Below are 13,078 nucleotides of genomic sequence, written 5' to 3' on the forward strand. Positions count from 1 at the left end.
AAAGACTTAAAAAAGTGCTTGTATGAGGTGAATCAGGCAAACTGCATAGAGCTCTTTAAATGCTCAGGTAGAGAAAGGTAACCAGTGCATTTACCATGAGTACTTGACAGGCTCGAAGAGTGTGAGAGTCAAGAAAAGACAAAAAAACATCTGTTCCACTCGACTAATTGTTCAAAAAGGGCCCTATAGCATTTCATGTGCCAACAGAGAAACATGATGTGTTTTTGGTTTAATTCTGGATGAGCTTCAAAAAATATGACTTTTAGACATTTCACAGATTCTTTTGAATGATGCAAATTGTAAAAAGCTCTTTGAGTGCTCAGGTAGAGAAAGGTCCTTTATAACCAGTGTATTTACCATGAATAGTGGACAGGCTCAAAGAGTGTGAGAGTAAAGAAAAGACAAAACACTCAGCACTGTTCCACTCGACTGATTGTTCAAAGTAGGAAGATAGCATTTCATCTGTCAGCAGAAAAACATAATGCGCTTAATTCTGGATGAAGTTAAAAAACTTTTAGACATTTCACAAATTATTTTCTTGCTCACACACGTAAGAAAAGAATTCAAAAGAAGTCGTATGTAAGCCACATCATGATTAAAAAACAAAAAACACTGCATTTAGTTATGACTTATATTCAGTTTCTCCAACTAGGATTAGTCATCCTTTAATAAGATTTATGGAAATTATAAACATGTGATCAAGGCAAATAAAATCAGTCCAACATGTTTAATGGATCCTGATCATGTGCAGACTTTACTGTGTAGAAACAGATCTTTGGTTTTATAATTTAATGTTAATCTGACTACAGCTTCTGACCTTCATCAGTGTGTTTGACTTCAGGCTGGTTCACAGTAAAGTTCACTTGTTAACATGAAACCTTGTTGTATCTGCCAGCGTGAACAGACATCTAATACAGCCACACCCAGACTGCTGGCTTTATTTACAGTAAAAAATATTTATACTGCAAACACTGACAGTCAGTTTCTCTGTTTCCAGTCTACAGATCCAGTCATCCTTTCTGCCTTCACTGTACATTTAATCTCCTAACTTTGAACCATTTTCATTAAATATCTGATCACTGGTCACTGAACTGATTTCAGATCATTTCATTCTGTTTTAATGAACATTTTCCACAAGTGTTCAGACTTTCTGTACATGCAGGTCGAGGAGCAGGGAAAGGTGTGCTGGTGGATGAGGGGTCAGGGGACTGGAAACAGTAGGAACACACTGAGGCCACCTACAGGGCAGGCGGGGAACAGCAGGGATCTGAAATCATATGAGACGTTAGTGAGTGAGAAGTTAGAACAAACGGACTTAAGATGCTCTAAGCGATCAAAGCTGATCTAAAACAGAAGATAAATCCACTGATTCTTTGTAAAGTTCATCTGCTGCTCACATGAATCCTGTGATGAAAGCTTTATTTCACTGAATGTTTCTTCAAAGCTCATTTCAACCTGTTGAAGTCATGAATAAAAGTACAGACTGAGAGTGGATCACATGATGTTTAAGGTGTGTCATGTGACATGTTCAGTATTGTCACACATGTCTAGATTGTCCCTGATATCATAACTGCTCAAACACTGATGATTATATTTGAAGAATTATTACTGATGGCAGCAAAGTTTGAATGGAGCTCTCTGTCTGTGCTGATTTGTCGCCCTCTGGAGGTCAAAACACAAACTGCACGATGTCACTGTAACCACCGGTCGATCTGATATCCTCGTGTTGGTGTTGTTCTCAGATCATCATGAAAATGTTGTTCCAGGATCAACATTGCAAGTGACCAATCAGAATGTTGTGACGTCATACTTTTGCGACTTTGGAAAAAAACGCCGTAAAACAAAAAACTGTACTTAATCTGCGAGAAACCGCCTCTGTCCGCCGATCAACGGACCCTGACCCTAATCCAAACCCTAACCCTAACCTTTTAATAAACGGTAAGCAGAATTGATATTGTCCTTGCAACACTGGAATTTCATAAATGAAAGAATGGCTTGGCGAGCAAAAGAATAACGTCACAACATTCTGATTGGTCACTTGCAATGTTGATCCTGGAACAACATTTTCATGATGATCTGGGAACAACACCAACACGAGGATATCAGATCATCCGTAACGACCACAGTGACAGGAAGTGTTTTTAAATGATGAAATGTGTCAATGATGCTGATTGTTATGGAGGACCACAAGAGCCACACGCATCGAAATAAAGAATTCTGTGCTTAAATAATGAATTGTAGAACAACTTTTGCATTTAAAAATTCATTTTTGAATTCACGAATGAGAGAGAGAGAGTAAGAGCAAGTGAGTGTTCCCTCTTCCCTGCCCTGGACCTTATCCTGGATGAGCAATTTGTAGAAACAAGTGAATACACTCAGTATATCTGTGAAGGTTCTCAGTCATCCAGGTCATCATGGTCAAAGGAGTTTGCAAAGAAAAGAAGCTTCTCGGATGAGAGGTGAAACGTCTTCAAGCAACTTAAAGAAGTCCAGACGCTTTTCTTTGCAAACTCCTTTGACAAGTGAATACATGCACAGAGCACATCAAGAAGTTTTCTACTACGACATGAGAAATAGTCCCCAGGAATCCTGAAAGCCCTTTCAAAGGTTCCCTGGTGGTACCAAGTAACTGCTTCATGTCCTGTGGGGCGGGAATATGGCTCCCCGCACCTATTATTACACTGTAAAATGTAATATTGTGTTTAATTAAAAATATTAAATAGGCTGAACTCAACTTCTATCAATTTGTTATTAGAACTCAATTTGAATAAGTTACCAGTACTTTTTATGCAAAAACGCTGATAAACTCCATTTATTTGAGTTGTCTTAACTTAGAAAAACTAAGTAAGCTGGAAGTTTTGCTTCTCAGTGCGGAAGGATGAAAGATGTGTTTTGAAAATGCCACGTGACTACCGTCCTCCTCCCTCGCGGATCAGTCCGCATGTTCACGGTGCATTCTTTATGGAATATGTTGAGCAAACCTGGAGAAGCGTCAGCTCAAGATATTATTGTTGTCATTGCTGTGGATCTTTACCTGATACACTGACTTGGTGAGTAAATGTTTACTCTTATTCAAACTGATTTTGTGGCTTCTCTTAGTTTAGCACCAGGTTTAAAATCTTGCTAGCTAGTTAATGTTAGCCTAGCGTTGCTGCTGCCGCTTGGCTCATGTTACTTAAAAATTAACACCACAGCCTTAAAAACCTTACATAAAACTATGTCGGTGAAATTTTCTGTTGATTGTTTGAAATAAAAAAGTGAGATAAGAGCCCAGTCAAAATTCTTTGGGAGGTGCAGCCCTTAGGGGTGGGGTGGGTGTGGGGGGTGGATAACAGAGCTCTCCGAAAACGTGGAAGCACTTTTGCAAATATGTGATATTATGATAAATTAAGTAGATATTTGAGCATTACATAGCTACATTGTCGCCTGAAAATATCTTAAAAGGTTATTTTGTGACCCAGAAAGGGTAGTCTGGGGAAAAGGAGGATCGCATTTGTCGCTGGTTGTCGGAGCCTGTGCGTACTTGTAAGCGCGGCAATGGCGGAGGAGCGCCGCTGAAAAACGTATTACTTTTTCTGGGTCACAAACACAAAATAAACTTTTAAGATATTTTCAGGTGAGAATGTAGCTGTGTAAAGTTCAAGTATCTGCTCGATTTATCAAGACATCACATATTTGCAAAAATGCTCCGACGTTTTCGGAGACGTCCATTTGTTGTTCATGCTTTGTGGCAGCTTTAGAACATCTGTTGCGTCTATTAATGTCAAATCTAGCCTTTATTTAACAACATAAGCAAACTCTATGTTACAATGATTGCACAGCCATTAAGGATCAAATCAATGTTCTGTTTTTTCTCCCTCTGCTTGCTTCTTACTGTCTTTGAGGCTTGGGACCAGCACTCCTGTTGTTGGACAGAAAGACATCAACTCAGTGGTAAGTATTTTGGTTTTCCAATATATTAGCAACTGTCAGTGACATTTATATTAATCAGGCTGAACTTTAATCATACTTTAGATCAGCCTGTTTTACTTATTGTTTTATTTGTGCTTTGGTTTGGGGAAGTTGTTTCTTTACTGATCTTTTCCTGTCTTCTGTTATTAGACTTGAGATATGACTGCACTGTGCTGTTGCTGGTGACTCCAGTTAATTCTACAAGACATGCTGTGTAAGTAAACAAACAACAACAGTTTGGTCTGCATTTCTTGAAAGATCACATCCCCCAAACTTTGTTTAGAGGGTCTACACTGTATATAGTGAAGTCTGCAAGTTTTCTAACAGCAAAATTTGTTTTGTGCCCAAATCATTTTGCACATCATTAGAATGAAAGTTATTGCCCATGTTTGCATAGCCCTTTTTTAAAATGATGCTTTCATGACATTATTGTGTGTTGGGTGGTGGTCAGGGCTATCCAGACGGACAATTTGGGACATTGAATGTCACCTCTCCGGTGGGGAGGGAGCCTGAGATTGTCTAAATTGGAGTCTGTTCTATACCAAATGCAGAAAAAAATGTTTTAAGAAAGCAATTAAGTTCATGTTCCAAAAAATATGATTGTTTGCTTGCAGGACACCAGGAGAGATGAGTCCTCCGTCACAGATGGTGTGGTCAGTGAAGATGGTCGCCTGCAGGTTCAAGCTCATTGCATCTCCAACCCACATCCACTGCCACTGTACTGAAGGGAAGTTAAAGACTTTCTTCTGCACTTACATTTGGATCACCTCGATCCATGACAGTCATACCAGTCAGATTCTAACAGTGATGGCAGTATAATTGTTTGTTGTTCAGCAGAACAGTGTCCAGTATGTTGGCTGTTGTACTTTGTTGTGTTTGAAAATAAAAGTTGGGCTGATTTTAACATCATTACAAAAAGTGTTGTTAATTATTTTAAATCATATTCAGGTTACCACAAATTGTTTTTCATGTAGTTGAACTTGAAATGTCTGTCAGTAGGTAAACAATTAGTATTGCACAGTCAGAAATATCAAGTTATTCTTAATACTGCAGACTTGCAATGTATAAGTTGTCCTAACAGTCATCTTAAGTAAGCTTGATCCAATTTTTTGAGTTCTGGGAACTAATTAGGTTTTACAGTGTAGTTGCTGGTTCGTCTGTGTATCTCCCTCCGTTGTCTCTGGGTGTCTCTCCATGTCTCACTGCATCTCTGTGTGTCTCTCTAGGTTTTAGGTTTGTTTTCTATGCTTAGTTTTCCCAGTTTAGGTTTTACTCAGTTCTGCTTTTCGCCACTTTCGCCTTTGCTGTTTGAGCACGCTCCTTCAATAAAGCTCCCTCACTTCAGTAATGTCTGCATCCTGGGTCCTTTAATAATTTACACACTGCTTGTCGTGCAATCTGTGACAGGAACAGCTGTAAATGATTTGCAGGTCTGTGTGTCTGCTTCATGAGTCAAAAACCTTTGTGTGTTTTTGGTTCATAGCACCTCTGCAAGCAGCCAGAGCTCAGGTTGATGTTTGAGTCACGTCAGGACACAGAGGTCATGACCTTTTACCACCACCAGATATCACTGGAGCTAAAACCTGAGTCAGTTCTCAAAGATGGGCTGCTGCACCTTGTGTGATATTAATTTGATCAATAATTAACCTGCAGCAGGATTCTGCACCAACACTCTGAACAACCCTGAAGACGAATCAGATGATGTGGGTGTGTCTGCAAGCTTCAAAAGATGAGCATTAAACACTTCGCACCAGCAAAAAGAAGCTCACAGGTTAAAGATCAGCTGCCACACTCTATATAAAAATTCACTTTTCTAGAGTAGACAGCCTGACTGTGGGCGTCTCTGCAGCCATAAACAGTTTAAACATTAAACACTGAACCATAAAAGAGTCTGAAGCTGCAGCTCACAAAGCTCAGCTGCTGTGCCTTCATATCAGTTTATATAAATCATTAATCATCATCTTCTCCCTCTCAGCACTTTCACTTGGCCTCGGGCTGTTTTGACCGATCTACACTGTATGTTTCAAATGTTGTAAATAACCAAAGCCTGAACTGGGAGTGATTTGATTGTATTGTTGGTTTGGTTTCTCGTTCTATACTTCCATGTAGATGATTGAAGACAGATTCATTCTTACCTTTTCAAAATGACTGTATGGTCCACCACGTCTATGCTTTTCTGCCTCTTCCTGTGATAACCCCAGTGATTTTCCATTGTTCTGAAATCTCGCATGATATTGTGACATTGCGAGTCATCTGCCTTTAAGGCAGCAAACCACTGTTACTAGATTGTATCACATCATCTCAACAAGAACTGAGACGTGTTAAGCTGTTAAGTTTCATGCAGATCGTATATGATTTAATTATGTTCACGTTAGAAACATGTTTTGTTCAAACTCTTATAAATGTAATAAGCATCCAGTTTCTCTTTTTTGAGTGAATGATTAAGAAGAACAAACACAGTGTTTCTATATGGAAATAGTTTCTGATTCATCTTCAGTCCATCGTCTGATTAACCTGACGTTCATATTTCTGAGTGGGAAGTCAATGATTCCTCCATCATTTCTGTACAATTGGACTTCTGCTGTGTTGCTTTTTGAAACCGTGTTTTAAGTATTAAAAAACAAACCCGGTCTTCCACATGGGTGTGTCTGCAGGTTTCAGCACTGTGAACATTAAACACTATAAAAGACTCATAAGTTCCTGTTCAAAGGTCAGGTGCCTTTAGATCAATCATTAACCTGCAGCAGGTTCTAAGAGTTTCACTTTCAGCAGGAGAAGATATCAATGAGTCACATAAATGAGAACTACAAAGTCTGTGACACTCAATTTACTGCAAACTGCATGAAATTTGAGCCTGAAAAAAATCCAGTCTTCTGCCTGTTGTGGTTGTGACAGCTGCTAGTAGGAGAGTTTGTTTGTAGGAGGTGGAGATGTTCTCAGAATGAGTGCGTAATCGGCTCTTTGTGTCGGCGCTAAAAGATGTGAGCCAAAACTCTCTGCTCTGAAACTCTTCACTCAGTCCTCACGCTGAGAGTTTAGAGGCTGAAGAGCAGAAATGAGCTTCTGTTTCTCAGCAGTGCGCACACAGAGAGCCACTTCTCTCTGCTCAATCTGAACAAATCAAAGTGAAACGTCTGTGAAAACACAGCTGCTGATTTTAAGATCGGATTAATGCCTCAATGTTTCACTGTCAGTTTGAAAAATAAATAAAAATGATTTGAAGCAAACAGGAGGCAGATTTTCACAATAAGAGCACTTTGATCTTAATTCAGTTAATGTCAAGCTGTCACCAACATCTCTGTGTTGTCTCTGTCTCTGAGCAGATTCAGGCTTTACTCAAATAATAAAGGATTTTTATTACTATACTTTTCATTTGTCTCCAGGTTGATGATTATAAACAGAATTATTAAAGTTTTTATCATTTCAGGCTGAAAATCAACATGAATTTGGTTCTAATCAAAGAAGCTCCTTTAATGTCTGTCATTAAAATCCTCACACAGACTTAAAAAGGCGACATTAACATTAAAATAAATGAATGAAGCTTCAGCTGAGAGCTTCATGCAGTCATCATAAGCAGTTCATAGCAGTCACAGCTCTTTATTACGCAGCTTTACAGGAATTAAAGTGACTGAAGTGTCAGAGTTTGTGGGAGAAGCTGCTTTATGATTTAAAGTGTGTTGTTGTGCTGTTAAAGCTGTTTGTGTGACTCCCTGACCTCCTGTGAGTGAAAAAGCCAATCAGATCCATCAGAGAGAGAGCAGGAAGTGTTGTGTGTTTGTTACAGAACAAGGAAACAGTGATGATGATGAACATAAAGATCCTCTGATGACGTGTTTGTGTTTCCTGTTACAGTAACGCTTGTTCATCTGTTGCTCTCCTATAAATAAAGGAGAAAAAGTCCATTTAGTTTCATTTCCTAAAGCTCAGAGTTACACTTCACATTCCTGCAGTCACATCAAAAAGCTTTACTTTGGTCCAACATGAAACACAGAGAGGCTGCAGAACATCTGGAACATCTGCACTTTGACCCAAACTGTTACAGCCAGAATATTTTCTACATATTTCAGACATGAAGCAAACCTTTGATTTCTTACATGTTCATGGACGGATGGAGGAGTTTAAACTGCTTCAACGTCCCACGTCTTCTATTTAAATATGAACCGCGAACGACACGTAATCATCTGTAAATGGTTTGAGGCAAACTGAGGCCACCTACAGGGCAGGTGGGGAACAGCAGGGATCTGAAATCATATGAGATGTTAGTGAGAAATTAGAACAAATGGACTTAAGATGGTTCTAAGTGATCAAAGTTGATCTGAAACAGATAAATCCACTGATTCTTTTTAAGGTTCATCTGCTGCTCACATGAATCCTGTGACCTTTATTTCACTGAATGTTTGTTCAAAGCTCGTTTCAAACCTGTTGAAGTCATGAATCAAAGTGCAGACTGAGTGGATCACATGATGTTTAAGGTGTGTCATGTGACACACATGTCTAGATTGTCCCTGATATCATAACTGCTCAAACACTGATGATTATATTTGAAGAATTATTACTGATGGCAGCAAAGTTTGAGTGGAGCTCTCTGTCTGTGCTGATTTGTCACCCTCTGGAGGTCAAAGCACAAACTGCATGCTGTCACTGTAACCACCACAGTGACAGGAAGTGTTTTTAAATGATGAAACATGTCAGTGATGCTGATAGTGTGTTCATCACAGACGCTCAGGCTTCATGTTGACATGAATCAAAGTGAAAGCAGAGAAACTGGAATGAATCAGGTGTTGTAGAAGATGGAGAAACAGGGTGGAGAGAGGATGCTGCTCCTTCTTTGAGATCAAACATGTCGTGTTGTTCACGTGCTGTCAGCGTGACGCAAAGTAACCATGGAAACAAAGTGTGAGTGAAATCAGTCCAAAGTAACAGAGTGAAGAGCAGCAGATGAAGCACAGAGGACACAAAAAGGAAGGAAAGAAGGAAACAAGGTCCATCTGTGTCCTTTCAAACAAACAAGCATCAACATCCAGGACTGAAACATGAATCCACATATTTATACACATATTTATTTAATGAGAATAAAACAAGAATATGTATAATACATCAGCAATAATGAGGCCTGGATCCTCCTGGTTACAAACAGGGTCCAGGACTGGGACACTCAGGTGGATCCTGCAGGGCCTGGTTCAGGAAAAGGTGGAGACCAGCAGAAACAGTTTTAGTAGAAAGGTATGATTTCATTTATTTAAGAGATCAGAGCATTATTCTGATTATTAAGCGTAAGTCAAACATACTAATGCGCACGGCACCGTGACACTTAATGATCTGTTATTGTGCATTTGTCACATGTGTGTATTTGTTGTTGTATTGTTGCTGCCATGATGCATCACATGGGACCATCACACTACCACCACCATATGTGACTGTTGCTATGAGGCTCCTTTTCATTGATGCTGTGTTAGTTTCAGATGTAACAGGACTCGTCAGAAAGCTTTTGTCTCATCAGTCCACAGAGTCTTTCCCAAACGGGATCATCAACAAGTTGTTGGACAGTGTGAGACCATCCTTTGTGTTCCTCTTGGTCTGCAGTGGTTTTCTCCTTGGACTCCTTCATGGACTCTCTTTCTTATTGTTCAATGATGACCTTAACTGAGGCCTGCAGAGTTTCATGTTGTTCTGGGCTCTTTGTGAGCTCCTGGATGTCGATGTGCTCTTGGAGTCATGTTGGTGGCCACTGGCTCCTGGGAAGGTTCCCACTAGGGATGGGTATTGATAAGATTTTAACGATTCCGATTCCATTTTTGATTCTGTTTAACGATTCGATTCTTTATCGATTCTCTTATCGATTCTTTTGAAAAAGGAGAACACTCAGGTCGATTAATAATAATGCATTGGATTTATATAGCGCTTTTCAAGGCACCCAAAACGCTTTACAATGCCATTATTCATTCACGCTCACATTCATACACTGCTTAGATTAGCTTAGAACTTTGTTTATATCTTCTCTTTGAACAAGATAGAAATTTAGGAGTAACATGGCCTTACAAACTCAACAGTGCGATCTCAAGAGAACCAGCGTTCAATGGGGTGTCACAGGGTCCACAGGAACAAAAAAATGTAAATGTAAAATAATAAAATAAATATTCTTCTGTAGTATAACATAAATTATTCTGTAGCAATTACACAAGAATATCCAGTAATGTCCCTGCCTACAATTAAACACCTTCACTTACCGAAAATCGTGGGGATCTGCTGTGGCAAATGGGTGCAAGCCTTTGACCACAAACTTAGTCACTGCTCGGTGACATTCATCCTGGCCTGAAAGGAGACGCTACCGGTAGACTGCAGCGAGAACTGCCACCATCTGAGCCAGCCAGACTCTGTCTCTCTCACCACGGTCACCTAAATGCACAGTAATGGCAGGTTTTGTAATAAAGCAGATCGCGCTAACATAATATGCACTATTAGCTGATTATTTACCTGCCGCATTAACGGGAGAGGACGTGCAAACGTTACCACTGCTGCTGGGTTCAGATTCACGAGTCCGGAGCGGAATTAAAAACACGACATTCATTAACAAGGTTATGGCGTGTTTTGTGAGCAAATGCTTTTGCAGATTCGTAGTGTTTCCTCCCTTAAATGAAATATCTACTTTGCAAGTATTGCAAGTTGCCCTGTTGTCATCCGTTCTCGTAAAGTATAAAAAAACTTTTCAGCGTTTGAGCCGCCATGTTTCCTGCCAGGTAAATGACGCTCCGCAACGTGGTGACGTCATTCGGGGCGACTGGAATCGATAAGGGAATCGTTTGCAAAAATGGCAAACGATTCCAAGGAATTGAAACAGTGGGAACCGGTTCTCAACAAGAACCGGATTTCGATACCCATCCCTAATCAAGACACAACAACTTGCAAACAAATGGCAAACAAGAAGTGACAAACAAATGGCAAAAAGGAAGTTTTTTCATGCAGTGAATCATTTTTACCTGATTGACTGCTCTGTAGAAATGAAACAGGTGATATATATATATATGTATATATATATATATATATATATATATATATATATATATATATATATATATATATATATATGGCATCAATATTAATGTTCTGTAAATATATGAAAAACCAGCAGAACAGCGAAAACATTTATTGTTTCTAGAATGATGTTTAACCTCATAGCTGCTCACAGACTGTATTTACAAGTTACAAACTGCAGTATCTATCTCACAAGTGCATCTACAGTATATATCAAATATATTCTGTATTAAAATATATTCAGAGGTGTTTGAAAGCCTTTCCAGGTGAGTTTGATCCAGGAGGGTCTGAAGCCAGAGTCAGACAGAGACTATGCAGAGACTGTAGAAGGACAGAGCAGCAGCAGAGCAGTCCAGATACACTGATGATCCTCTGTCAGATCCAGAGGGACACACAGGGATGATGCTGGACTCTACATTTTGTCTGACAGTGGAGCTGTTCTCAGTTCACTCTGCAACACTGACAGTCATCTGCACTTCATTCCTCTGTCAGTCACTGCTGGATGAAGCTCTCCACTCCACCTCCCAGTAACATGGCCCAGTCAGAGCGTCTCTACACACAAGCTGCTGCTGCTTCAACCTCTCTGGATCATCAGGACACAGCTGCTCCTCTCTCAGCACACACACCGTCCTGTTTACCAGTCATTATCCTCCCACCTGCAGAGAGAAGAAGGAAGAGCAGAGGAGAAAAACGAGTGTTTCCAGAGACTCTTCATCAGCTGTCAGTCAGTGATGCAGCACATCCAGTATAAAGAGCAGCAGGGACTTCAGTGCTGGGACTGTACTAGGACTCATTGTTGCTTCACTTTTTCTAATCTTTGGATTTTTATTGAAGTTGATGAAAATGTTTTTCACTCCTAGTTTTAGTTTGGACTTTCATTCATTAGGATAACCTTGGTCTGTCCACTCTGAGCTCTTTAGGAAGCCCAACAATCCAGATGGAAACGTTCCAGCTGTTAACTAGAGGAATTCCAGCCAAACATCTTCTCTCACTAAAGTCTTCCCCACCTACAGACTGTGTTCTTCACTGCTTTAAACTTGGAAATGAATGCAGTCATTGGTCTGTGTGCAGCTTTGTTCAGAGAGCTGATTGGCAGTGTTTGATCAGAGCTTTTAAGCCGTTACTATAGTGACCATAAAGGTGACAAAAAGGCAGAAACACGAAGTGTTTGTCCAATCCTGAAGCCTATCACCATTCTCATCTCACAGCTTCACTGAGAAGCTGCAGCTTTACAGGAAACACTGCATCTTTGTTTCATACTGACTGTGTTTAGTACAATACTGCTGACAGCACCACCCACTCACTCCATCACTCTACTTACTCCAGAGTCTCCAGTCTGCAGTCTGCACTCTTCTTAAGATCAGACAGCTGCTTCACATCTGGATCCTTTAGGTTATTGTAGGTCAGGTCCAACTTTCTCAAATGGGAGGGGTTGGACTTCAGCGCTGCTGCCAGATAACCACAGCTGATCTTTGACAAACCACAGAGCTCCAATCTGTATAAAGAATGAAAGATGTAAGTTTATTAGACAAAGTGTGCTTGAAATCATTCAGTGTTTCATAATCTGTTCAGAGCTGAAGAAGGTTCAGAATGTAGAAGTTTAGAAAATGGAAACTCCAAACAGCTGAAGCCAACATGAAGCAGCTTCAAACAGGAAACTGTGCAAAGTTTTCAGACTATATGCCCCGATGTAGCCAGTTTGATTTTGGAGATTTGAATTTCGGTTCTGTAACTAAGTCCTTGAATCATTTGTTCCAGTTTGTTCAACAAGACATACTAAGTTTTGGACATGTGTTGTGGCTCCATTAGGGGAGCTTCTAAATGTGATGTGATGGCCCCTTTGGGTCTGTCAGATCACAGTACTGCAGAGAGCTCAAACCGAGCACACAGTTGTCCCAGTCTGGACCAAAGACTCTATACTGGTATTGAAGGACTGCTTTGACTCCACCCACTGGGACTTTTTAAAGGCTCATGTTCTCACTTAGATCATCGATTTCTACTTACATCTCTTTCTGGGAAAAAATGTCCAAGAAAAAAATTACTTTGAAAGCAGGAACTATTTTCCCCAATAAGCAGCCCTGGATTAGTAAATAAC

At 40.0% G+C, this 13,078-nt stretch overlaps 1 protein-coding gene and 1 long non-coding RNA gene across 2 annotated transcripts in view; one reads left to right on the top strand and one right to left on the bottom strand.

Moving 5' to 3' along the window:
• LOC134622347 (NACHT, LRR and PYD domains-containing protein 12-like) overlaps positions 1–13,078 on the bottom strand; it is a 134,601-nt gene that overhangs the window by 91,837 nt on the left and 29,686 nt on the right. Inside the window, exon 8 of the mRNA XM_065470152.1 lies at positions 12,305–12,478. Within this exon, the coding sequence (XP_065326224.1) occupies positions 12,305–12,478 (174 nt within the window). The remainder of the gene's footprint in view (positions 1–12,304; positions 12,479–13,078) is intronic.
• Positions 3,903–4,697, top strand: LOC134624438 (uncharacterized). Its single transcript, XR_010093546.1, has 3 exons — positions 3,903–3,933; positions 4,102–4,165; positions 4,566–4,697. It is a non-coding gene; the product is annotated as an uncharacterized LOC134624438 (long non-coding RNA).

Source organism: Pelmatolapia mariae, linkage group LG3_W (assembly GCF_036321145.2).
Source record: "Pelmatolapia mariae isolate MD_Pm_ZW linkage group LG3_W, Pm_UMD_F_2, whole genome shotgun sequence".
Taxonomy (NCBI): domain Eukaryota; kingdom Metazoa; phylum Chordata; class Actinopteri; order Cichliformes; family Cichlidae; genus Pelmatolapia; species Pelmatolapia mariae.